Source organism: Drosophila ficusphila, unplaced genomic scaffold, assembly GCF_018152265.1.
Source record: "Drosophila ficusphila isolate 14025-0441.05 unplaced genomic scaffold, ASM1815226v1 contig_106, whole genome shotgun sequence".
Lineage (NCBI taxonomy): Eukaryota > Metazoa > Arthropoda > Insecta > Diptera > Drosophilidae > Drosophila > Drosophila ficusphila.
Genome location: NW_025063993.1, coordinates 8557391 through 8582577, shown reverse-complemented (window position 1 = coordinate 8582577; position 25187 = coordinate 8557391). Strand labels below are relative to the sequence as shown.

Sequence of the window (25187 nt, the reverse complement as noted above, 5' to 3'; positions counted from 1 at the left end):
GCTGCGACCTGGTCGCGATACAAACAGTGTAGCTACAGTAAACACACGATGGGGCGGCCAAGCGGCTAACGCGTAAAATCAACAAAAATTAACGGAGGGCAAACAAGGCGAGCACGAAGCCAAGGTTGAGAAATTTGTGCTCAGCTCGATGCAGCAAACAAATTTGCACTTGTTAGCTCAGACTTTGAGTTTATTTTCGTTTTTTTTTGTGTTTTGCTCGTTTTTCCAACGTTTTTAAGCTGTCAGCGGAGAAAATAGCGCAGAATATGCCAAAGCGACTGTCGGCGGCAAGTGTTAAAAATGCCAGATAAATAATGCCAGAGCAGCCAGACAAGAGCCACAATGGCAAACAGACTCACTAATGAGCCGACTGCACTGTAAACTCAACTTTTGCCGTCATTCTGACAGATTTGGCTGAGGCGTGTGTGCGTCACTCGGCGAGGAGATACGATTTGCATATTAAGCCTGGCCCCGTCACACGGTGCGTATGAGCGACGGGGGAAATAAAAATCATTTAGCGACACATTTGGCATATCAAAACGGCCCTAATGGCGTGCGGCATTCCCAATCAGCAAGCCGAGCAGCCTACTATGAACTCCCACGAAAAAGCCGACTTGAGGAGCAGTTAACTGTCGCCGGGAAGCTCTCCACTATCTGACTGGCATGCAAAATTAATTACGGCCCAAAAATTTATTTACGACGACGATGCGAGGAGGTTTCTTCGCTTCCACGCGCTGCGGCAGCCATAAAAGTTTTACGCTTTAGCCGAATTTAGGAGACCCGAAAAGCGGAAAGCAGAAAACCAGAAAACCAGGAACAAGGCTGCAGCTTAGATACATTCTCCTTTCGCCGTGGCCATAAAATCCAGGCGCTGATGACATTTCGCCAGCTGCATTGCAGTGGATGTGCATGTGGATGTGGATTCGGATGCGGATGCGGATGTGTCACCACTGCGGTGGTTCCTCCATTGCAGCTAGTTGGGATTTTACGAGCCTTTGCAACACTGGTCGGAGGGGATTCCCCCAGCGAAGGGCGTGCTCAAAATCACACCACTTAAGTGCGCGTAATGAAATTTTAAGCAGCATTCGGTTCTGTTTATGATTTTGGCTGTAAAATGGATGCATTCGCTGCCAGCTCCTCTAATTCAATTTGGTTTGGCTTGCTAACCATATTGCCAACGGGTTGAACATATACAATGTTAGTACACATTTTGAAAATTAATTCAAATAATAAAACTCATTAAATATTGTATAATGCTGCTACTAAGCACAGGAAAGCGTATTTCTAGATATAGAACATTGTTTTATTTTTAATTTTCCATAAATTAAAGTACTTGAAAAAGCTTGAACACAACAGTTTAGCTAACCTTACATTCAAATGAAAGTATTCGATTAACACATTTTATTTTTTACCCCTGCAGATTAGTTACACCTAAACAAACAAATGGGGAGTTAAATCGGAACCCCTTTCGATTGCGTAGATTAGCCGCATGTTAGTTCCTATCAAACTGGGTCGCTGTCAGATTATTCCACTCATAAAGCGCACTACAAATTGTACGTATACTTTTGGTGGGGAAATTACTCTAACTTAGGTCAGGGATTGGTTTATTCAGCGATAAGCCCAAGGCCCACTTCCCCCATTATGACAGTTTCAAAGTACTAGAACAAAACAAAGAGCAGTGCGGCTAACTGGCTGTTTGCTTTTGGCCAAATGCAAACAACCAGCAGACGCTCATTAGCAGCAGCACACGCCGGCGATAAGGACCACACCGGGTCCGGAGATAAAGATAACTTTGCCCCTGGACCCACATCCAGATAGATAAAATGCCGCAGGCCAAGTTCAAAGAGGCGGCGAATCATATGTCGTCACATCATCAAACAAAATGAGCAGCAAATTAGAGGGAAATACTACGAGACTACCGCCCGGAAAATCTGCCGGTGGAAGGGGTACTCCTATTACCATTTTCCACTTGCGTCATCGAAATTTGTAGCAGCTTATCAAGCCAAATGGCTGGCTGGTTGATAAAAAGATGAGCTCCGGAAAATTCGACGGAGCTGAGGAGTCGGTGTTTCTGTGTGTGACTCACTTTTGCCGCAGAACCGAACGTGACCTGGCACTTTAGTGACACTCTTATAATCGGAGTGGAAAGCGGAGTGGAAAGCGGAGTGGTTGGGTCTTCCTTGGTCCAGCGCCTTTATCAATTTTACGACTTCCTTTCCAGTCGCAGTCCGAACCGATATATAGAGTGCGGTGGAAAGTGGAGGGCTTCTTGGGACCACCGGCTAGCTGCAATTAGTTTTATTTTCCGATTCGTGGACTTGTGGCTCGCTTTAGTATCTTTATCTTAGCTAATTGATATTTATTGCCCGAACACGTTCTTCCACTTCGCCGCATTCTCTCAGGTGAAAATGTGAAAATCCTCCAGCGGTGCGTTTTCGATTTTCCTTTACCAACTCGTATTCATCTCGTATTGGCAACGGGAAATTATGGCCGGCAGGTCGGGATATACTTTATTGGGGCATGCGGGTACGATTCTGGGTAAGCGGTGACTCAGACATTAACTCAAGATCCGTGGGGTCAACGATGGAGTCACGTTTTTGTTTTACACAGAAACAAGATTAGAGTCGTAAACAGTCGAGGACTCCGCGGAATGCCTGGGAAACTGTGGAGCTGTGGAAAGGTGAGTGCCGCAGCTTGAGTCATCAATCACACTGCTCCGAATACCCTATAAAAAGTGCACTCGCAGGAAGCCCAAAGGATGCTCCATTTCGCCAGCTGCCTCGCCAACGAAGTTATAGGCTATCATATTTCCTTCTGGCATATTTATCCTAAAAACAACCGTGAGGAAGCACATTTTTTCCAATAAACACTTCACAGGCTTCCCCAGGAAGAAAAAAAAATGTATCGAAAATTAACAATACTTGTAGCCTATGATTTATGAATGAGTTCCTCTAGTTGTTTGTCTTCCTACGGCAGGATATTCTTTTTAGAGCATGATGTTTGAGTTTTTTTCCTGTGTTTTGGGGGTAGGCAGGATATTATGAATGCATTTGGAGTGACTACTTAAAAGTAAATAAATAATGAAGGAAATTGCTCCTGTGTTTATTCAGGAAACCCTGTTGAATAGGACATGAGTTGTGAATTAGATGGGAAAGTGCGGATTAAAAGGTTCATCCAAAAATAGCACAACAATATCTGTGACTCATTGGTATTCCCATTTATAGACTTTAAAGATTAAATTAATGTTCCCGAAAACTCTAAAGTATTCAGAAAGCAATATAAATAAATATAAATATCATACAGTAAATAAAAGTTTTCTAAGCAATATAATTACATTTTCAATATATCATTTTTAGAACAAAAAGGAGTATAGAAATGTGTGAATGACCAATTTTGATCTGTAAATACAAACTACTTTGGGGTACATGGAAAAGGTTCATGTTGATGTACTCCAGATGCCCTCAAATTTCCATACATATATTTTCCCAGAGCAGCAGGACCGGCAGCCAACTCGTCTTGACTTGAAGTTCGCTCTTAATTTATGACACTTTCAATTAGGAACTCCTCCCAAAAGGCAAACAGCAGGTCTTATTCCAGGGAAACCTCTGCGAAATGGCTCACAGTGTGTGTGTGTGCGATAGGATTCTCGGAATAAATTGAAAACCATAATTATGCTCACGCTTACAGCCTTCTTCTTCGGGCGACTGTCAATTGCAAAAACAAACAGGCGATGGCAAAAAGAGCAGGCAGCGAACAAAGGCCAAGGCTATGGACCCAGTGGGATTCAGGGAAGTATGGCAGAAGTAGTAGTGGGAGATACTTGCAGATACTGGAAGATAGATTGACAATAACGAGGCTCGGACTACGGGGCATAGGCTCTCTTGCTTACCTGCAGACTCTCGCAAGTGCTTTGTCCTTGGCAAAGGCAAGCGATTGAGATACAGATACAGACATTGTCAATGTCGCAATGTCTGGTGCTGACAAATCGCCAGGAAAAGGGGATTTATGAATAGGCCGAGTGCCGAAGAAGCAGGATGAGGTTTTGGCCCGCTGCCCCTGATCGCTTCATTATTGGGCAGAACATGTCAATTTGGCCCGAACTTCCTCCTCTAAGAAATCCCGTAAAAACTGAGCTCAGTTCCAGCTGCGACTTTGTCTCATTCATAAATTGCCGCACAAATCTATCAAAATCCCCCAAGTTGATTAGGCTGTCAGATAAATCAATTTGTCGCCGAGCATAAAATATTTTTATTATTTCACAAAAGTCCGGCTTAGGCTGAAAATTTAATGCCGTAATTTAGATTGATGGCCTCGAGATATGGCAGAAAATGGAAAGTGTCTTCAGCATAATTGCGAAAGCAAAAGTAAATTGCATTTCGCAGTCCTTCGAGATGCCGGGCGGGCGTTTGAAGGCCTCTGCGCTAGTTTTATGACTAGTTCGTGACTGGAAACTATGCGCAGAGCTCAGAAGAAGGGAGGAGGGCCAGGAATCACCTGTTACCTGCATCTTAAATTCAGAATTCACAACTCGCGACCGACACGCGTTCCACTTCAAAATGTGCTCGCAGCGATGGCAAATAAAATAAAAATTTTACGTGCCCACGCGTCCTCAGTCAACAGTTTTCCACTTTTCCACCGTCAACAACAACCGCAACAACAACAACAACAACGAGAACAAGCACGGGAGAGTAAAATCCGTTTGCACGTTGTTTTTCCAGAAAATTAGTTTAAAAGCATCATAAAATAATTTTCGTGCGGCGCTGGGAAATTTCGCGTTGCGCGTTTCTCGTTTTATTGTTGCCATTGACTCCCTTTCAACTTTGGCCATTTCGGGTTCGTTTTTCGGCCATTCTCACACCCATTCCGTGCCCAGGTGGGTAAATGGATTTGGAGCGCTTAGATAGCCCATCATCATCATCATCATCAGCATCGGCATCAGCATCAGAAGCATCGCCATTCGGTTGGGTCCGTATCAAATGGTCCGGCGCCATAAAAGAACCAAATGCACAGGGCCAAATTAGATTTATGTCTTTTTTGAGATTTTTTGTGGGGCAGTTAAAATTGAAAATGGTCTCTGCCCTCTGCACTTGGGTCACCGCCGGGTGAATCGTAATTAGAGATACAATTTATGTTGGCATCCGAAGGGCAAATTGAAAACAAATTATGGCAGGTGTGAGACAAATGGAAAGGGCTGACTTAAAATAAATGAAATAGGAAAAAAAACTTAGAAAACTATAAACAACATTTATTTTATATATTTCAGACTTTAGCGGGATTTAGGTAAAATAAATTCCCCAATTATTTAACATTCATGAGGTGCACATAAAGCCACAAATGATTTCATCACTTCTTAGTAAAAAATTCCCCTTAATCATAGGCAAAATATTTTATGTATTCAGATGAAATCAGCACTTACTCTGTAATCAACCCATGAATCACAGGCCTTAATTTAAATCTAAATTCAACTTTAAGATAAGCAAATTTCGTGATTCTATGATAAGGAGAAGTTTACAGAATCTTCTTCGACAATCATTCTGAATCACTGGCGAGATAAAGATATTATTTAGTTAGCTGAAGTATCTGTTGCCATGGGGAATTCCCTGGGGCTGCACACCATAAAAAAAGCAGTTGAGCACAACAACTTCCTTATTAGGTGGACAAATTTGTATCTTGTCCCACAAAGTGTGCAATGTCCTTCTGGCTCACGTGTAATCCACACCGAAATGCACTTAAGTCCACGCTCCCACATGTATCCTTAAGACCCTGAAATTCGAGCAATTTGTTTTCCTAAAGGATCTCCGGCCACATCCCCCCACTTCCTTCTTATACAATATGATGCCAATGGCCACTAAATAGTATCTGGTATCTCAAAAAGTAAAAAAAAAAAAACGAGTGTATCTTTTGTTGTTGCTTGTTTTCGTAGGAATTATGCCAGGGAATTTGTTAAGAATCTCTTGGATGAAGCATGTGTGGATTGTGGCATTACTCGCATGTTATTCCTCCTTTAAGCGGTCGCTTCCTCTATGAAAACAATCACCAGAACCTTGCCAAACCACTTATGCTCTTAAAATAAAAATTAAAAGAACGAAAAAGAAAACTAAAACTGAAGAGTTGCGGTTGAGGCGTGAATTTTCCAAGTGCCTTTCGGCGAGCTGAGTCCAACAGTTTGTTTGCTAAGCTTTTTAATAACAATTTGCCACAAATGTGGCCAGGTTTTGTTTCCTTCTCTTCGTTTTATGCATTTTTATATGTAAACATAATTTCTTTAATTGGATTTTGTCGTTGGAGCTGAACAAACATTAAAAGCGCCGTCTGACGTTGCCATAGAGTTGGTGACAATGGCGGTGTGAAAATCGCTGAGGGGAGGACTTCCTTTTTTTTTCTTCGGTTTGGTTTGCTGCTGCTGCTGCCGTACAAAAACAAAACCAGGCTCTGAGCCAGACAGTCAGCTTCCAGCCATCCAGCCAAGCCAGTCGGCCAGCTGGCGGAACCCGTTGAAACTGCGACCAAATAAAAGAGTGTGCGGCTTTAGTGTTTAGTTTGGGTCTGCTGAACTTACTGGGGCGCTGCAAAAATAGTGGGAGTGTTTTCAGGGGGCATACGACACAAATATGGGAACACAAAGGCTTTTTACCGATTAAATTCGATAAAGAACTACAAATATATATAGCACCAAATAATGACAGAACAAAATGTTTGTGTTGATTCTAGTGAAATGGGATAATACCCATTAATAGGTATTATATCATTTTAAAATATTTAATTTTGATTGGTTTTATTTATGGTACTTTTTTTTTTGCCAAAGAGTTTCTTAATTTTTTAGTAAAGAAATTAATTGATATATTTTAACCATTGTAAATATTTTTAGTATTTTTATATTTACGGCTTTAAATATGCATTTGTTTTATTTAATTTTCCCATTTAAAAAGTTATTTAACTCTGAATTCAACTGAATCTAATTTGTTTCCTTAAGCCACTTAGAAGTAAATTACATAGCTGGTTTATTACCACCTCAAGCCTTTAGCGGACATAAAACTACCTGTAAGCCCCCATCTTAAGCAACTCTTCTTTGCGGACTTTCTTTGTTATTTTACTTTCTTAGACCCATCAAACTGTTGAGCTAATCCCGACTCAGTGCGACTTTTATAGCGTACTACCAACCAACCCCACTTCCCCACTATCCTTGGCCAAAGACCATGTCCAAGTCACTCCTCGTCCGTTTTGGCGGAGTGTATATCACCGCAGGGTATTCGCTTCAAACAAATGCCACTGACAAGCGACAGCGCGACACGCTGTCTAACAATTTTAATTTTCAATTTTAAACTACGGCTGCGACGACGTCACGCGGCTGACTCTTAACCAGGCTCAATCATACACTTTAAAAAAATCTAGGCTTTATTTTTTTTAGGTTTTAATTATTCTTTATATTGTAAGCACTATGCATACCAATTTGCACAAATAGATATGTTACTACCATAGATCGAAGTAGATGTTTATTATACAATCAGGAAAAATATATGTTAATGTTATTTTACACTCTATTAAACGTTTTCTTATGGCCCTTATAAAGTATTTGTTTCCACTTTGAATCATTTAATTATGTTTTTTACTAACAGTACATTCAAATTTCATTATATAAAGGTTAAAGGTTATATTTATATTTGTATAAAATATCAATTTTATTTCAAAGCAGAACAGCTAAACGTATAATTTCGGTATTTTTTGATAAATTAAACTATTATTAAATTTTTTTTATAATATATTTATTCCCCAGTTCGGTCCGTGCATTCGCAGTTCGTCCAGTTTTCCTCTAGCCGTTTTGGCCAAGCCACGTAACTGGGTCAGTGGTGTCAATCGCTCGGTGGTGTCGCCGCCACTGTTGCTCGTACCATTGCCATTGCCTCTTGCCCCTGTTGTTGCATCTGTTGTTGTCAACTTAATTATGTCGCAATTGCTTTGAAGTCGGGTTCTCGTTGTGCTGTATTTTTTCTGCTTTTTTGCAAATGTAAAGCAGACAGCAGGTGGCAGCAACATGGCCACATTGCTCCGCCGCCGTCCAGTTGAAAATGCGCTTTATTCAATTTTTATGCCAGCTCGCAGTTCCCACCGCCCCAAAATAAAGCCCCATACAGCCCAACCCCAAACCCCAACCCGCTACTCCACCCACCGCCTGCTTGCCCTTTTTAGTGGATGCAGTGTCGTTGTCACTAGTTTAATTGGATTTGGACCCGCTGCCTTGTGAAGGCTTTGTCTTTGGCCTTTTTCCATTTCCTTTCCATTCAAGTCGTGGATTTCCCTCATCGGCATCACAGAAAAAAATAACCAGGAACATTTCAATTTTTTTATCCATATTCGGAACATGAAAAACAAATCTGCAGCAGCTCAAGTAAGAAACATGTAAGATACGATTATAAATAAATGCGTTATTTTAGTTGGAAAGAAATAAATTTGTTTTTAAAAATCTTACTTATCAAAAAAATTTATTTTTTTGTAAAATATTTATAACAATAAGTTCAAGCTACTTTAAAAATTTAAATTTATATATTTTTGCTAACACCTTATTTTATCAACAAATAAATTATCAAACTTTTGTCTCCGTGCATCATCATCGTGATCGCAATTCGTTGCTGTAGCTAAAAAGCTGAAGCGCATTACAAATTGGTTTAGTTATTGGCTTAATTGAATTGTTGCAGATTGGACTTTAAATAAGCGCAACCCAGTCTTCGCTTTAGTTTTGAGCGAAAAGCGCCAGCGGCAATTCGTGTATAAATTTCCATCAGGTGCGCGTGTAAAAGGTAGCATGCAATTAATTTTTAGCGTGGGTGCGAGACGACTCCCGGCTATATAGTGCTATATAGAGTAAGGTGTCTAATTGGAACATTCGCAGATGAGCGTGTGAAAAGTGGCAGAAAAAGGAGAGGGGGGCTAAAAGCCGAGGGGAAGAACATTGCTTCGCTTGAGAAGGGAGTGCAAATCCCATTACAAATGCAAATAGTGCGGAATGATGGGGATTATCTTCTCTTAATTGCTTCTACCGTAGCTGATGTTTAACTAAAAATGCTGAACGCTTAATAAGATATAGGAAACTGTATAGCCACTTAGTTCTAGCATGACAATGCAGGTTTGCATAAACGTTTTAACTGTGTTTAAATTCTATTATTATTTTTTTCACTAAGAATAGGTTTTTTACTTTATTGTAAGCAAACTAAACTTTTCTGAATGAAAAATATATTGGCTTTCTGATTTTCAGTTTCATTCATATAATTTTGAATGGATCTACAAGCCTTAATTGACTTTCACTTCATTCATTAAATTGCTGCACTTAGCTCGATTGTTTAGTCCTTTTGGCCGCATCACTCACTTTCCATTGGCAAGCTATCAAACCTTTTAACCCTTTCATGCCCACTGTTTCCTACAGGCAACATTGACTTTTTGAAGTTTAAATCGGTTACGATTCAAAATTTTTGTGGATTTTTTTTTATAGGCGATTCCCCTTATTAATGTTGTTTAATTTTTGGTAATTTTGGCGAATGCAGCTGCAGCGTGTGCTGAGTTATCACTTATGATTCGAAGCGACCACAGCTGCCGAAAAATTTTACCAAAAAGTGTCCGTGCAAATAGTGCGATTAACTAAAATTAGTGACAAATACTAATAAAATAAGTACGTACATATCTTTAAAACAGGTAAGACTATGATAAAAGTATAAAGTTGGGCTTGAAAATTGTTTTATAAAGAGTGTGGATCTTTTCAAAGGCCTAAAGGCAACCTTGCAGTAAGGACATACCAAAGGACTTAGAGTATCGAAAATCGATATGAACGTTACTTGGGGTTCCTATTGATCATTTATGGCGTTAAAAATTTTCTATGTGTCCCCAGATTAATTTGGGCATGAAAGGGTTAACAGCCTTATAACCAATCCATCGGGATAAAAAAGGTAAAAAAGTGAATCCAAAAAGGGGAAAGGTACCCGCTCTGTAAAAAAAAATCATAAAGACCAGCGAGAGTGACACTTCCAAGAATTGCTAAACCGACAGGGCCCAAAATCAAATGCTTTGTAATGCTACTGTCGCCAGACTAAAAACTTCCCCAAATCAAAGCCCCACCTCCCCCACATTTCTTGTTTGCATGCAACGTTGACGAGGCAAAAAAAAATAGAAGAAAAAAAGAAATGTCAACACGGAAAAAATTGGAAACTGAACTCTTTTTTCGGGCCTGATTGACATGAAAATCAGTGAGGCAGGGAAATGTTTTTGTTTCTTTCGGTGACACTCGAAAGTAATGCGCTTATCAGTGGAAATGGATCTGAATTCCCCCGTGAATGCAGGTGATTGTTGGCCGTGTGTGGAAATAATTAACATGTACTTTCAATTTCGTGAGGCGCAAAATGAAAAGCGAAGCGAAGGCGCAGCGGACAGAAAAGAAAACCCAACGACACCCAGCGGACAACAATCAATAACATTTGTAATGTCAATAATGACAAGGGCTACAAGCTCCAAAAATCGAAGAGTGCGGGAAGGGGAAGGGGAAGGGGGACCCACATAAATCGAACTACAGAGAGAGTGCATTGATGAATTGCCCAAGCACATCAATCCCCCAAACACCTTGCATATCATTTGATAAGAGTGTTCCGATAAGGAAACAAAAACAGAAAAAAAAGAAATAAAGAAGTTCGGGCTGCGGGAAAGAAACCCAAAGTTTCCCAACACCTTGTGAGCATGACCAACACGATAATCAATAATAAAAATTTGTTTATTGATCGATTCCGATGGTCTGACGAAACCAATTGGGGTCAGTAGAATCGGGGCTTTAGTGGAAATCGGAAGAGAAAATCGGCTGGGCGCCAAGTGCGAAATTAAGGTTAATTGAAAGTCTCCCAGCGATGTTAAAGGTCTGTGGGTCTCTGGGTCTATTAAGAGATCCCACACTGTGGCGACCACAGCTGTCTTAAATGAAAGAATTCAATTTACTGTGCCGGATTTGATGATCTTGTGGTTTATTACACAAGTTCGGTATGTTAATGCAATCAAATCTTTTCTACACGTGCGAAACTGGGCGGAAAACTGGTTTCTCTCATGTGAACGAGTTCAATGACTGGCCACAAACTGCAGTTGATCAATTAAAAATTGATTAGCTAAGATCGCGGGGGTGACGTAGAATACCACATAAAAAATCACCGCCATTTGCTGGATTACTTGGCGATTACCTAGAAAAGTGACATTGCAGTTATAGTTTAATTAAACTCCGCAACGATGTCTGCCATTTAGAACATTTCGATATGGAAAATACATCTAGTAAACATGGAAAGATCACTTCCTTAACTTTAGAGCCGGTCTTATTTAATTACTGATCTCGAGCAGCCACAACTTGTCGCTGTCAGCGCAAGTGATCCATAAATCTCCGGGAATAATTAATAAAGTTGATCAGCGCATATTAAACTGAAATGATTAGTTTCCACATTCTATTCAGAAGCTAAAAGTAAGCTATAAGGCTTTGATTTGCAGCTGTAGCTACAAATTAGGAGGCAAATGAATCAATAAAGGTTTATTGCAAAGCGTTACAAAATATTTCCAGTAACTGAGTTTATAGGTGGATTTTATTTGCAAATGCAATTTTGTAAGCTGTGTAATAATCTGTTTGCAAACTGCGTTATTCCCAGGTATTTCAGTGTTTTGTAACTTGTTGCGTTGACTTAGTAGGTTACTTCGTTCAATTGTAAATTCATAAATTTTTATTTGCATATATGAAAGTCCTAAACATTTGATTTCAGCGCAAATGGGCCATAAAAGTATCTATCTAACCATCGCATTTGTTATTTGTAGGTTTCCCCCCACCTAATGGATTACAAACTTTGAAGCCTTATACAGCCAGTTAACCCTGTCGAGAATGTCGAACAAATTTATGCTTGAGTGCTAATAATGTTCAATCGATTGTTGTATAGAAAACCTTTGGAGCGATAAACCAACAAAAAACCGAAACTTTGACAGCCGGTGATGGGGAAAGGTCCCGAAGACGGCGACAATAAAATGAAATAACATCATAAGTACTACATGGATGGTCTGGATGGAGGGAATAGAGAGGATAGAGGGGGAGTGTCGCAGAGGAGGAGGTCTGGCCAAGCGCAACGAACTTGGGGCTAAAACGCGCCCAAGATAATCAGACGGCAAAACCATAAACAAATAAAGTAAAAATCCAAGCAACGACAGCGTCGGAAGGTGGACAACTTTGGAGTGCTTCGTTCCCAGTGCTTCTATCTGTTTCTATAGCTGCAGGCAGAGAAAAAATACTTTAAAACAATATTACTTAAGATATTTATGATATAATAATAATTTAAAGCAAATATAAGCTGTTTGATCTTTCTTGGGAATTTTATGTAAATATCAAGGATGTTTTTAGTTGGAAACGGTGTAAATATAAAATATATTAATAACATAGAAATTAGATACTTAAAAATAGAAATTAATAATACTTAAATGATAATAATAAAATATATTAAAAAGGAACCATAAAAAATATAAGATAATTTTAAATGGGTTCTTAACTCAATATTTAACTCAATAGTTCATGCTACGAATTGAAACATTTGCAATAATAATGTAGGTTTTTTTTGAGGTGCTGTTAGGCTCGTTTTAAAAACATTTTTGTTCAGTGCACCTACTGCGGTATCCGTATCTTCAGCTGTGATGGGCGTATAAACATTACAACGGCGGTTCATTGACATTGAATGGGCGGGTGGGTGCCAGGGAGAGATGGTTTGAGGGCGGTGGGTTTGGCTTGGCTAAACTTGAGCCAGACTTCTGGCCGTTCTTCTAGCTGTATGCTCTATGCACAACTGCGTTTTTAATTGTGCCTGGAATAAAAGGCGCACTCAGCGTTGCACTTGTTGTCTTCGGATTCAGAACATAATAGGCCCGAGCTACTTGCCTCGACATAAGAATGTGAAAAGGATAGCTGGCATGCTCACGCGTAATTTCTACGAATCCATAACACACACACACACACATACACAAAGGGACCAAAGACAATGCCTAGAGTCTAGAGTCTACAGTTTGGAGTTCGCAGTTAGAGATGGATATGGTGATGGTGATGGTACCTACTCGGAACCTTGAGGGTTGCATGACCTATATCACAGATTAGGGAACTGCGAACTGACTTTCCCATGGCAGCGGCACGTCCCGGTTTCGGTCCATATGACAAATGTTTCACATCACTGCCCCCCCCAAACAACTGCGGCAATTACCTGGCCAGCCAGTCGTACTCACATACAGATATGTATATCCACTCAGAAATACACTCCTGCCACGACTTTCGCTCCGTCACAGCTCAGTTGGTTGCAATGCGTCTTGCTGAGCTTCGAAAAAAGAAATAAAAACGAGAAAAGACACACAAGATACGCATCCAGAAAATGCGCCCCGGGCAGGGTGAGAAAAAGTCGGAGTGGAGGGCAGAACAAGTGCTTCTAGTTGCCCGGCAGGATGTCATGACTTTATGGCCCCTGCCCGCTGGTGGCTTTCTGCTCGGAAAATCCTGACTCGGGATCCTGGGATTCAGGGAATCGACTGCGAGACTGATTCGCCCGATGATACTTCGCCTGACCGCTCAATTAGAGCAAATGTGAGAAGGGATCTGTGCCCTGTAATTATATGGAAATCATTTCGAGTTTAGCTGTGTGCCAAAAATCTAGGGTTGAATTTACAACTCAATTAGAGCTAAAAAGGAAGTGGGTGTCGTATATCAAAGGGTTATACTCTCAAATGCCAAGAGAGTCATGCGGAGATGATAATTGCATTTTTAACTGCCTCCGGAAAAAGGTTTTAATTTGAATTCATTAAGAACTAGGAGTCTGTCTATACTTCTCATGCACCGTTCATGAATACCCCAAACAAAGTCATTTAAGCATTATAAAATCAATGTCAATGTCAAACACATTATTCTAGAACTTTCGCATCCATTATATAACATTTAAATTATTTGTTTGTTTACGTTTCAATTTCTTATCAGCTTCAGTCTCAGAGATTAGTTTTAAATATGATATGTCGCCGATTAAGTCTTTTATATTCAAGAGTGACTTAACAATTATATATTTATATTCCTAAATCAGCTTGTAATTATTTCCTTATCAGTAATATTAAACAATAATAAGTGCGACTCTGGATTTCGCGACACTTAAAACGAGAGTGATCATTAGATTAATTAATGGGTCTACAGCATGACGTGCGTACTTTTGCAAAGTGCCCATAAATACATGGACATTCTATTTAAAATCTGTGCATGTACGTCACAGAGCCAAAGTAATGGCCTCGTCACAGTGTTTCCTATATAATTATAATTATACCCAGACCATTTAAATCACTACCAGCAAGCCGCTTATTCAGCTGAACATAACTCAGGGGTTCGATCGGCGGATTCTTTGGGGCTATTTCAGCTTCTAGCGGAGGTCAGTCCCCAGTCCCCAGTCCCAATCATCAATAATGCACACACGGAGCCCTGAGTTACAAAGTGCCCTCAGCTAGGCCGGGAATCAAAATACACCGCTCAAGATCAAATTTAAGCCGATTTATTAGTGTCAGAAGCGGTTGACTGGCGACAAAAGGGGGTGAGGCGTAAGAAAATACCTAGGCCCGAATCCGAAAAATTAATAAACTATGTAAAAATTGTGGCTCGATGGCGGTGGAGCTGCATTATGCAAAGCAGTTGAGAGACCCCGATCTCGGAGTCAGTGAAAAATTAAGCAGCTTTATCAGCATCAGAGCATCACCCGCATCCGAAAAACGGAGGCCCACGAAAAACCAAAGACCTAAGACCAAAGACTAAAGACACCAACTGGCCGTGGACTCATTAATTTAAGTTTTGTTCGCGGACAGGGAGACACACAGTAGTCGGCATTGAAGACACAAAGCCCAGAATGCCTAAATGGCTCATTAGGGTCTTAAATTAAAGCTACTTGGCCCAAGTCGGTCAACTAAGCCGACGTGCAAAGAAAGAAAAAGAAAGCGGCGCGAAGACAAGACCACAATGAGACAGCCACATATGTATGGTATACTGGTAAGAAACATTTTAAAAGAAGAAGGAACAGCAAGAAGCTACCAAGCTACCGAACTACCCCGAGAATAGGTTAAGACCAAAGAAAACCTAAAGGCGGGTCTTGGCCTGCTTAATTAAATTGCCATTGTCTCTTCTCACGGTCCGTGACAGTTGATTGCAAAAGAACCGCATACCTGGCATAGATGGGCGTTCATTTGGGAATGCTAGGGAATGGGATTCCGTCGCCCATGTGGGTTAGCCGCACTAACCAGAAGAAGAGTGCCCGCCTAATTCCCTTCCCCCTTGGATTTGAGTGGACTGAAAAGACGTCATCATAATGACAAGCTCCGGCATTTTGCTAATCTCCTCCAGCCTCCGCTGCTGATTCATTTCCTCAACCAGATTAGCCGATCGTGATAAGGATTGCTCATTTCTGGCCGCTCTTCGATGAGCTCACGAGGAGCAAAGAATCCAAGACGACCGCATAGACAACCCTTTGTGAATCGCAACGAGATTTATCTTAGGAGCCGTCTTGTTGAAAAGCAATTTCTCCTTCATCTTCTCCTTGCAGCGGGTGCCGATCTTATCCGGCTTGTTTTGAGTGCTTGTACTTATGTGATTTTATCGACGGGGCCATCGTAATGGGAAATGGGAAATGGCAACTCACTCTGAAGGGGGCTCTTTTATAGTTAATTATTAGGGGATAGCTGTAGAATTTTTAGTTGATTTATTGGGCTGTTGTGCGACAAAGAAAATGCTTACAACATTTGTTTCCTATCAAGGGGTTCTATCAATAAGTTGAGCCAAAACAAAGAAGTGGTGGGAAATTGGTTTCGTTAGGTTCTCCAAAAATATATAAAAAAGAATAACAAGGAAAACTATGTATAATTTGTTTCTTAATCTAGAAGCACTGGGAAATTCTTTACAAATATTTAAGTTTTCCATTGACAACCTGTAGGAATAAATCCCCTTCCCTTATCCATTCTTACGCAAGATTATGTCATACCCTGCTCCGCGTCTCTTTGATTCCAAGGATAATCCCCTGCCTCCCTTCACATCCTCGAATCCTCCAATTACACACACATCAATCCCATAAATGGACAACTGTTGTATCTATCCGATCCTCGGTGCCAATCCCCATTCCTATTCCCATTCCCGGTTCCATTCCCAAGACCCAAAGACACAAGACCTAACCCTACCTGCACTATCGCCAAAAAGTGATCAACCCAAAGCCAGGTGATCATCGCGTCGCCCACAAAATTGCTGCCCGAAATAAGATATCTGCACGTAGCTGTAATTTAAAACTCCACCAAACCAAAAGAAAAAAATTGAAAAAAAAATTGAAGAAGAACAAGAGAAGTCTCGGGCCCCTTTGGGCACAAAAACAACAACATGGCAACAACAACAGTCCCACAAACACATTATCCTACAGCAATAATTTCTCTTTCCCCGTCCGAACAATGCGGTGGAAAAAGAACTGAACTGTACACCCAGAGGAAAAATGTGCCGTGAAATTAAGGGAACAACTTTTCTAGAATAAGATGGTTTTCTTTATAAGATGAAATGATAAATATCGGACTGGAACCAATATTTATTAATTTTAAATAGAAAGCGGTGTGTTGCTTATATAGTAAATCCATGATTAGTTTCCTATCTAATTAGTATACAATTTTCTTTTACAGTAGGAAAAGTAATGACAATAAATACTTAGTATGTACATTTCTAATCAAAACTAATTACAAAAAAAATATTTCCAAGAACTTTAAACTCAATTTAATTTTCGCTATCACTTTTAAGTTGAGCTGCCTTTGCAAATTCAGTTAACATGCCAGGCCTAATTGATTTTCATTTGCACATTCCCTTGGGAGCAACAAAGTTAATATATACAAATATTAAACTGTATTTGCATTTTAAAAGTAGTATGTTTTGCACATGTAAATAAAGCCCTGTTATAAATATACCGCACGTTTTAAAAATAATCATTTGGTGATGTATTTCTGCATTTATAATTTTGTATATGCAAATTTTTCTCCGAGTGCAAGGAACTGGAGATATGTCATTTGCCCGGCTGCAAACCGAACTGAAATCGAAGAAGCCGGCGGAGAAATGAAGATCGATGCTCACGCTCCGTGGCGCACTCTCTTCCCGCTCTCCGATCCCGATCCCTATTCGGATCCCTATTGCAATCCCTAAACCGATTCTTCCTCCCTTCTGTTCCCGCTCTCTTTTCTCCCTGGCTGAGCAACATGTGCGCCGCTTTGTAACGCCAATTATGGTCCCATAATTCCAGGGCATTGTCTGATTCTGTGGGAGCACAAAAGACGCGCTCCGGGAACGGGAACTCGAAATTACAGAACGACCCAAGATCATTTCACGGCGAGAGAACCTTCTCAGCGATGCGTAACCGAGTGGCGGCAAATGTGAGTGAGTGTGTGGAGAGCGGAGTGATCTCGGATTTTGGTCAGGTAGAGATACAGATACGGCCCTCTCTTGAGTGGGATCGTGGATCGCAGTTGAGCCAGCAGAGCCGCTCGTTTTGACCGCTGCGATCAGTTTGTTTGTGAACTCAGCCGTCGACGGACGTGTGCGTTCGCCAAAAGAAACCGAGCAACAAGAACGATCCACGAGATACAGATACTCCGATATCGAAGCAGTGAAAGTGTGCCGCACCAGAGACACAGATACAAAACAAAAAACAAATAAAACACAGATAGAGATCGAGATTAGCCCGAGCGATATATAAAACCATGGAGGGCCTGCCGCGCGCATTAAACTACGAACTGTCGCACGATTTGCATTTCGACCATTACGCCGGTCCAGCCGCCCAGAAGATTCTGAATAGCGGTAGAAATACTCCCGAAGCCTCAACGCCAACAATCACCACTTTGGACTCCTTTGCCGGCAGTGACTTCCTCAAGCAAATCGGAGCCCAGATCCTCAGTTCCATCCAACTGAAGCATCAGCAGCAACTCGGAGCAGTTAACCACCAGCAAAACTCCACCAGCGAAGAGATAATGGACTTCGATCTGGCCAATCGCGTAGTGCTGGACAGCAGCAGTGTGGACCAACTGCAGCAGCAGCTGGAGTACGACAAATTCATGAACGAGGTGTGGATCGGCATCGTCTTCACCCTGATCCTCATCTCGATGGTCTTCTGCATCTGCTCCTGCTTCCTGTACCACCAATTTCGAACCTGGAAACGCAATTGTAAGTACCATACTCCGCATTAGAAATGGAAAATATTTACCCCCATAAAGGTGCTATTGGAGATTTAAATCTTATCGAGCGCTTGTTTTGATTAGCCGGCATTGCCGAAAAAAAAAAACCCAAACAAAATACCAAACAAAAACAAGCAAAAATTCCAGGCCGTTATAAATATTTTTATGGACGAACTTGGGTGACCTGCTAAAGGGAAACTTGACTTTGGCAAAATAAAAATACTCCATTGGGAATGGAAATATTCGGGTTTTATTCCGTCTTAAGTGCTTCCACATCTCCGTCATTATCTAATGATTCACATTATTATGTCTGGGCAGTTTCGCGTCGTAAACCTAAAAGTGTTTCGTCAACCGGCTCACAGGTCAAGAACCAACTCTATCTGTTTATAAGACGTGATTTGCCGCTTACAACGTCACGAAAACTAATAAAAAATTAGCACAATGCCGACGTAAACAAATCAGAAAGTGCTGCGAAAATTCCACGCTTATTCGGCTACCTCAATTTTAATTCGAAAGCGGGGCCAATTATAAAGGTAAAGAATGCAGCGCAAAGAAATTTGTTTAAAAAAACCAGGCAAAATTAATGACAATGAAAGTAAGTGAGTAGGGGAAAACAAACGCGAGTTGAAAGCGAATTTGCAACTAGGTCGAGGTCTCTTTTAATCTCAGAGCAGGCGATTCCACTCCAGCGAAGGCAAATACTAATAAACAATTATTGCTCTTTGTTTTGCAGATCGCAACAATGCAAATGGCTCCACGCAGTGCACCGTTGTGGATATCGAGGCGTTGAAACTGCATCCGGAAGCGGAGGATCCGGTGCCGGAGTACACCCTAGTATCCGGATTGCCCAGCTACGAGGCGGCTCTGGAGCTGCTGCAGAAATCCCCTCAGTCATCCTGCCTGATTGTCTACCCGAGTGTGTTTAATGTGTTCAATAAGCAGGATAGGAGCAGCCAGAACCTGCTAACTGCAACATCAGCAGCTCCGGCCGCAGTTGCCGAGAATTTGGTAACACCGCAAGCACCTTCGTACTGTGAGGCCACAATGCCGCTGCTCCCAGCAACACCAACACCCACAACAGCAACACCAGCAACTGCAACTCCAGCAACAGCAACAGCAATAACAGCAACATCAGCAACAACAGCAACATCGCCCACGTGCGAGGCGATTAAGCCGAACTTTGTGATGATGCCAATTGTGCCCAGTTATGCGGAGGTATTCGGCAGCTCGTACAAAACCGTCGACGAGAAAAAGAAATCGAAGGCATCGAAAGACAGCCAGGTGAAAGACGATGTCAAGCGGTAATTCCAATCTCACGGATGCGAATGCCGAACCGCACGACTGAGCTCTGTGATATTTTCATTCATGCTGGAAACACATACTTCATGTAATTAAACTAAGCGCTGTGATTATCAAAAAGACGTTACTAAACACACTACTCGCTACTAAATGTGTTAGCTAGTTAGTTCCACCAGATTGTACTTAAGCAATTTGTATGCAGTACTTATCGCTACTTGAAAGGGAGAACAAGTATATGTTATTAGACTTAAGTAGGCCACAAACTAATTATTAATAAATTATTCGTGAGAAATACTTAACAAATCAAATGTTCCACTGTTACTTTTCTTTATAAAATGGCTTTTGAGTCAAAGAGCACTCTATCTCTTCATCTGTCAGCTGCTTTGATTATTATTTTGCCATCAATCAGTTGACATTCAAATTGATTCATCGAAGCTGCAGCAACTGATTTGATTGACGCCAAGAACAGATGGCATACAAATCCTTTGCCAGGAGGACTCCCCGCTCCGCAGAGCTTTATAAATAGCTCCCGTCTTCGGTCGAAAGCAAATGCCAGAGCACAACAACCCGCCGGATTGAGATAGTTGCCGTAGATAGATAGATAGATAGATAGACAGATAGAGACAGTTCGATTTGACATTGAGCTAAGGACGTGATAGCTTATTCGACTGCCACCGCCGCTGTGCACAATGCATTTGTGCAATTGTAATTTCGCATTGATAAGCAAGCAAGTCCATGTATAGGTATGCAAATCGCTGCCAGAGACAATAGATATAATAAATGATCTCGAACAGGGTGTTTTCCAAGCATCGCCGATGCTTCGACTCTGGACGTGACTCCCAGTTAACCTCGTGCTGGAAAACGTGGCCGGGTCCGAAGGCAATACGGATTGTGGTAGGTCTTGCGAGCTGATCTGTCTTCTAGGGGAGGTGTTTTATTCCTTCCCTGTTCCCACATTCCAGCAGCTGAGGAGATAGTTTCTGATTAAAGTGAACAAATGGCTGCTAGTGAATTACTATCATTGCTCTATCTGCAAGTTGAGCAACCCATAATCGACACACACAAATTGAATGAATTCTATGGAAATTTATCTCACAGTGCAATGGTTTGGTCTGCGACTTTTATTTATCATTATTATTATTATCGCCTTTGTTTTTGCATTTGTTGTATTTATAGCTTGCCGGTTGCAGTTGGCGTTTCCGTGCTTCATTATTATTATGCCCATTTGAATGGGTAAACGAATCACCGACAACTAACTAGAAATCCACATGTGAGAGTGCGAATAATTTCCACTTATGCGAGCGCAATAAAAGTTATTTATTTCACGATTCGTACTCCGTGATCAGAGATCTCTGATCAGTGACCGCCGATCGCCGATCGGCTAATACGAAATGGTCCAAGTTCTGGGGAAGAACTGCAGCTCTTGCGGTGGCATTTGCATATCGGTGGGAAGACTTCGACAGTAAGCCACAGTAAGTGTATGCAAAGCAATAATTATTAATTGCAATTGCAGCTACAACTTACGATCGCTCTTAGTTTATTTGACAGCTTATGACATATTCCCCTATAAGACGCCTCACTAACTTAGCCGCATGTCTAGAACCTATGAATATTTAGCCCCAGCTCGCTTTCACAAAGCCCCGAGTGATATATGGATTTTATTGCCTGAGCTGAACTCTCGGTCGGTCTGTAAAAATAAGCTGAGCTTGACCAAAACACACCCACCAATTTGTCAGTTCGCCACAATGTGTGCAAATTGTTTCATTAGGCATGTTTGGCCGGCAAAAACAATGCCAAAAAAATTCCGGCTAGCGCGTGGTCAAACGTTCAGGTAATCCCCTCACGTCCCAACAACCAAATCGAAAGCTTCCTACAAAGAAGGCCAAAAAGTATTGGCGCTGTTGGTTAGCAGAGCAATTCCGCATTATACAATACAACCGGGCAACTTGTTACATCGTTTGGCCATATAATTTCATCACTGCCATTACGGGCATAGAACAAATAGTCCGAGTGCATACTTGAAACTGTTGCTAATGAGTTTTAGTATCGGTTTTTATGTTAGCCATGCTAATTGCCTGGCTGGCTAATGGGTTAAGGCCCCAATCGGTTATGAGCCCAAATGGCCAATTGCAGGCCTACAAATGTGGCGATTCGTCTGTGCTTTCACCTTGGCCCCGCAGCATTTCCATTTTTATACTCGGGATTAGTTTGATTAGCATTTGCATTGCCACGAAAACATGTGTAGATCGCATACGGCCCATCAAAATATTATACAACATAAACAACATAATTAGCTCGAAATGCAAATCGCGGAATCCGAGGCAGCGAGAAAGCGCAACCAAAGGGCAATTTATTAAAAGCCCATCGATCGGCTGACTGCATCTCCGATCGGTGAAAGTTTGCTGAGCTGCAGAGTTCCAGCGTTGCAGGTTGCAGAGGCAGAGGCCCTAACCCCTGAGCTAATGAAGCGGACAATTTATTAATAAAATGCACATTAGCCCACGTTTATGGCCTCTCACAACACGCGGACCCGGCCGAATGAATTTTCAATTAAGCGCCAAAATCGTGGCCCAAAACCGAGTTTTTAGCTGGATGCTGGATGCTGGATGCTGAATGCTGGAAGATAGCCGTGTGTAGTCGCAAACGGCTAAACTCCAGACTCAGACGAATCGCCGCCGATGTTTGAAAGCGAAACCGGTTGGCCAACAGCCGCTGGCTGAAAGGCAACGTCATACGCAACATTTGACCCACTTTTTGTGCAGGCGGCTTTAACCGAAACCAAAACAAAAACCCAAAGTTAAATTAAAAATTGGCAAGCCCGACTCTCCCATCGAAAACGGTTAGAAAACAGTCACCAAATGTGTGCATGTACACATTTTTATATATACGAGTATTTGTTATGGGGTCATCGTTGCTTGTCCAAACAAAAATATATATTACACAAACATGCCAAAGCCTTTAAATCGATTTCGACCTCGAGAAGAATAAATAATAAAAACAATCACAATGGCTGTGTAAATAGTATTGAGCCAATATTTAAATATTAAGTTAAGCCGACTGACCTAAAACCCTAAATTTATTTAAAAATATTTAACTTTTCAAGGGTGATAACCGCAGATTAAAGCCGTCCAGTTTTTTTCGGATCTCCATTAACTGTTTATTTATGCTTTGTCGAGATTCTTATTAAGAGCCACACACTGACTCAAATTTGTTTACTAACCTTGTCGGATTTTTGAGCTTTTTAATAAGGCATGCGTTAAATCGGACCGCGATGTATTTATCATTTCCTTTAGACTTTGAGCAAACATTTTTCAACTGACGCTGCGTTATTTACTTGGATTTTACCCGAACCCAAAGGTGAATGAAAGGTTTGAGCGCAAAACAAAACTTAAAACAAAATCGCAGGCAAACAAAAGCAATAAAAACACGAGGCATTTGCCGCTGCCAAGGCAAAGATTTTGCAATTTGATGTGTTTGCCTTTGTAAATGGCTAGCGAGAATGCGGCGCTTGTGAAAATATTTGCTCAAAACTGTTTTCCATATATGTAGATATGGTGGGGTGAAGTAAAAGCTTTGCCACGGGGTTAGATATGAACAATTTGAAGCTTTTTATTAGATAAATATTCTGCTTGAGAGTTCTGGGAGCCTGATTTGCAGCCGACCACGAAAAGATATCAAATTGGAGGTCGTATTAAAGTGCCTACGACCAACAACAAACGATACAATTTACCTACGAAAATCAATTTTCCATTCAAGAAAATTAAAGAATTTTCTGATTGAAATTCCATAAAAATAACAATAAATTGATTTTGGGCTTGGCTTGTGAGAACTGCATGAAAAGGCAATTTTAGATTGGGTCAAGCATGGAATTCGAATTAGTAACTGACAAACGTTTTGCGCTCTAAAAATTCACCAGTGTACATATAGTGCCTGCACAAAAGTGCAGTTGGTTCAACTTTTGTGCTTTATTCGAGTAAAATATTTACCTCGATTGCGTTGCCAAACAAAAGCAAAATTAAATTCTATCTACATAAAAATATATAAAAAGTTGGTGCGTTCCGGGAAGCCTGACTAAAAGAAAAACAAATAAAAATGCAAATAAAAGTTGTACGATTCAAAGTTATGGGCTCTGCAAGATACTGTAGACGTGAACCCAAATCATAAAAACCCAACTGGAAAACTCCGGCCGAACGAGTTAACTGCGATGCACTAACTGTTCCTATCTTGGGCGCTGCCATCAGAGGAACATCAAAGTGCAGCGGTGGGGGATCGGATTGGATTTGGGATTCGGAATGGGATTGAGGACACACGGAGAAAAAATCTTGGTTAATCCTAGGGGAGACGGTTCTGCATGGTTTCAAGAAACTGTAATGCAAAAAGATATTCCATTTATTTAGCCAACAACACCTGTCAAAAGTAGTCTAAGAAATAATAATTGTACAACAAAGGAAAAATAATTTAAAAAAAATTTCATTATGCATTATTAATTCCTCTCAAATGTGATTAAAAAAATTTTTGCAAAATGAGATATGGAATTAAAGTTTGGGTAAAATGAAAATCATTTTCTTAAATTTATTGGACTATTAAAAATTCTTTTCGGAATTTATCAGATTTATTTCATTAAATAAATCTCTAAAAGACAGCTTTAAAATTAATGTTTCAGAAATAAAAGGACTATAAATTCTTAATATATGTTTGTTTATTTTACCAAAATAAATTTTTCTTAGTGTTAGAATGGAATTGGGACTCGGGGATTGGGAGCTCGCAGCAGCCAGCCAGAGCAGTTACAGATGCAGATGGAGATGGAGATGCAGACAAAGATACAGATACATATAAAGTAGGTTGCTGCAGGTTTGTTTTCCTGATAAGCTCGCGCCATGAGATTAGCCCGTTTTCCCCCCATCCCCCAACAATTTGTTTTTCTTTTGCCGTCTTTGTCTGTTCTGCGTATTTGGCTGCGGTTTAATTTTATGGGCCAAAGATTTTATTTGTAACTTAATGTTTGTTTGGATGGTTGGAGACCCGAAGCAGCAGGTTGTTGGTTCTTCTTTTATTTTGGTACTCATCTGCCTTCAACAGAAATCCACTAAAACTCGAGATGACGGGTGACAGCCGTTCACATTTTATAACCTCTTTTTCGGATTACACTTTAATTGCGCCCATTTGTAGTGCTTAGTACTATTTAAATAGCTTGATTTATCAGTCAGCGAATTACTTGCCAAATCGGTTGATTATTTGATAGTAAAACAAATTTTTGGTAATCATAGTTACTTCATTATCTCCATCGAAACCGCACAACCCCCCTTCGCTGATTGGATTACTAAAATGAAATCAAAGCTTGGTAATCTTATCAAAAATTTGCTTCCAGCGCCCAACCAATCGTGTAATTATACTTAATTGGCCCATCGAATCGAGTTAACACTTTCCTGGCTAAATAAATATTTTAATTAACTATTTAAAGTGCACATTCAATTGACAGACCATTCACCAGTTTAACTTTTTATAACAAAATTAAAACGACCACAAAATAATTGTTTTTTTTTTTGCAAAAAAATCTAATCAATGTTTAATTATAGGAACTATTTTGAGACAGAATTTAACTTCCTACTCCTACAAAAAAAATCACTTAACCATAAACAAAAGGCGGT

General features: G+C 40.7%; 1 protein-coding gene across 1 annotated transcript; it reads left to right on the top strand.

Annotated features, from left to right (window-relative positions):
- The first annotated feature begins 17580 nt into the window (after nt 1–17580).
- On the top strand, nt 17581–19847 carry LOC108096455 (protein commissureless 2). Its single transcript, XM_017198062.1, has 2 exons — nt 17581–18229; nt 18974–19847. The coding sequence occupies exons 1-2, from the start codon at nt 17770–17772 to the stop codon at nt 19543–19545; spliced, it is 1032 nt and encodes a 343-aa protein (XP_017053551.1). The 5' UTR covers nt 17581–17769; the 3' UTR covers nt 19546–19847.
- Nucleotides 19848–25187: the final 5340 nt, after the last annotated feature.

Excerpts from the sequence above, each read along its gene's own strand:
- LOC108096455 (XM_017198062.1), top strand. The coding sequence starts at position 17,770 with ATGGAGGGCCTGCCGCGCGCATTAAACTACGAACTGTCGCACGATTTG. Across the intron at positions 18,230-18,973 it reads TCGAACCTGGAAACGCAATT|ATCGCAACAATGCAAATGGC; the intron begins GTAAGTACCATA and ends TTTGTTTTGCAG.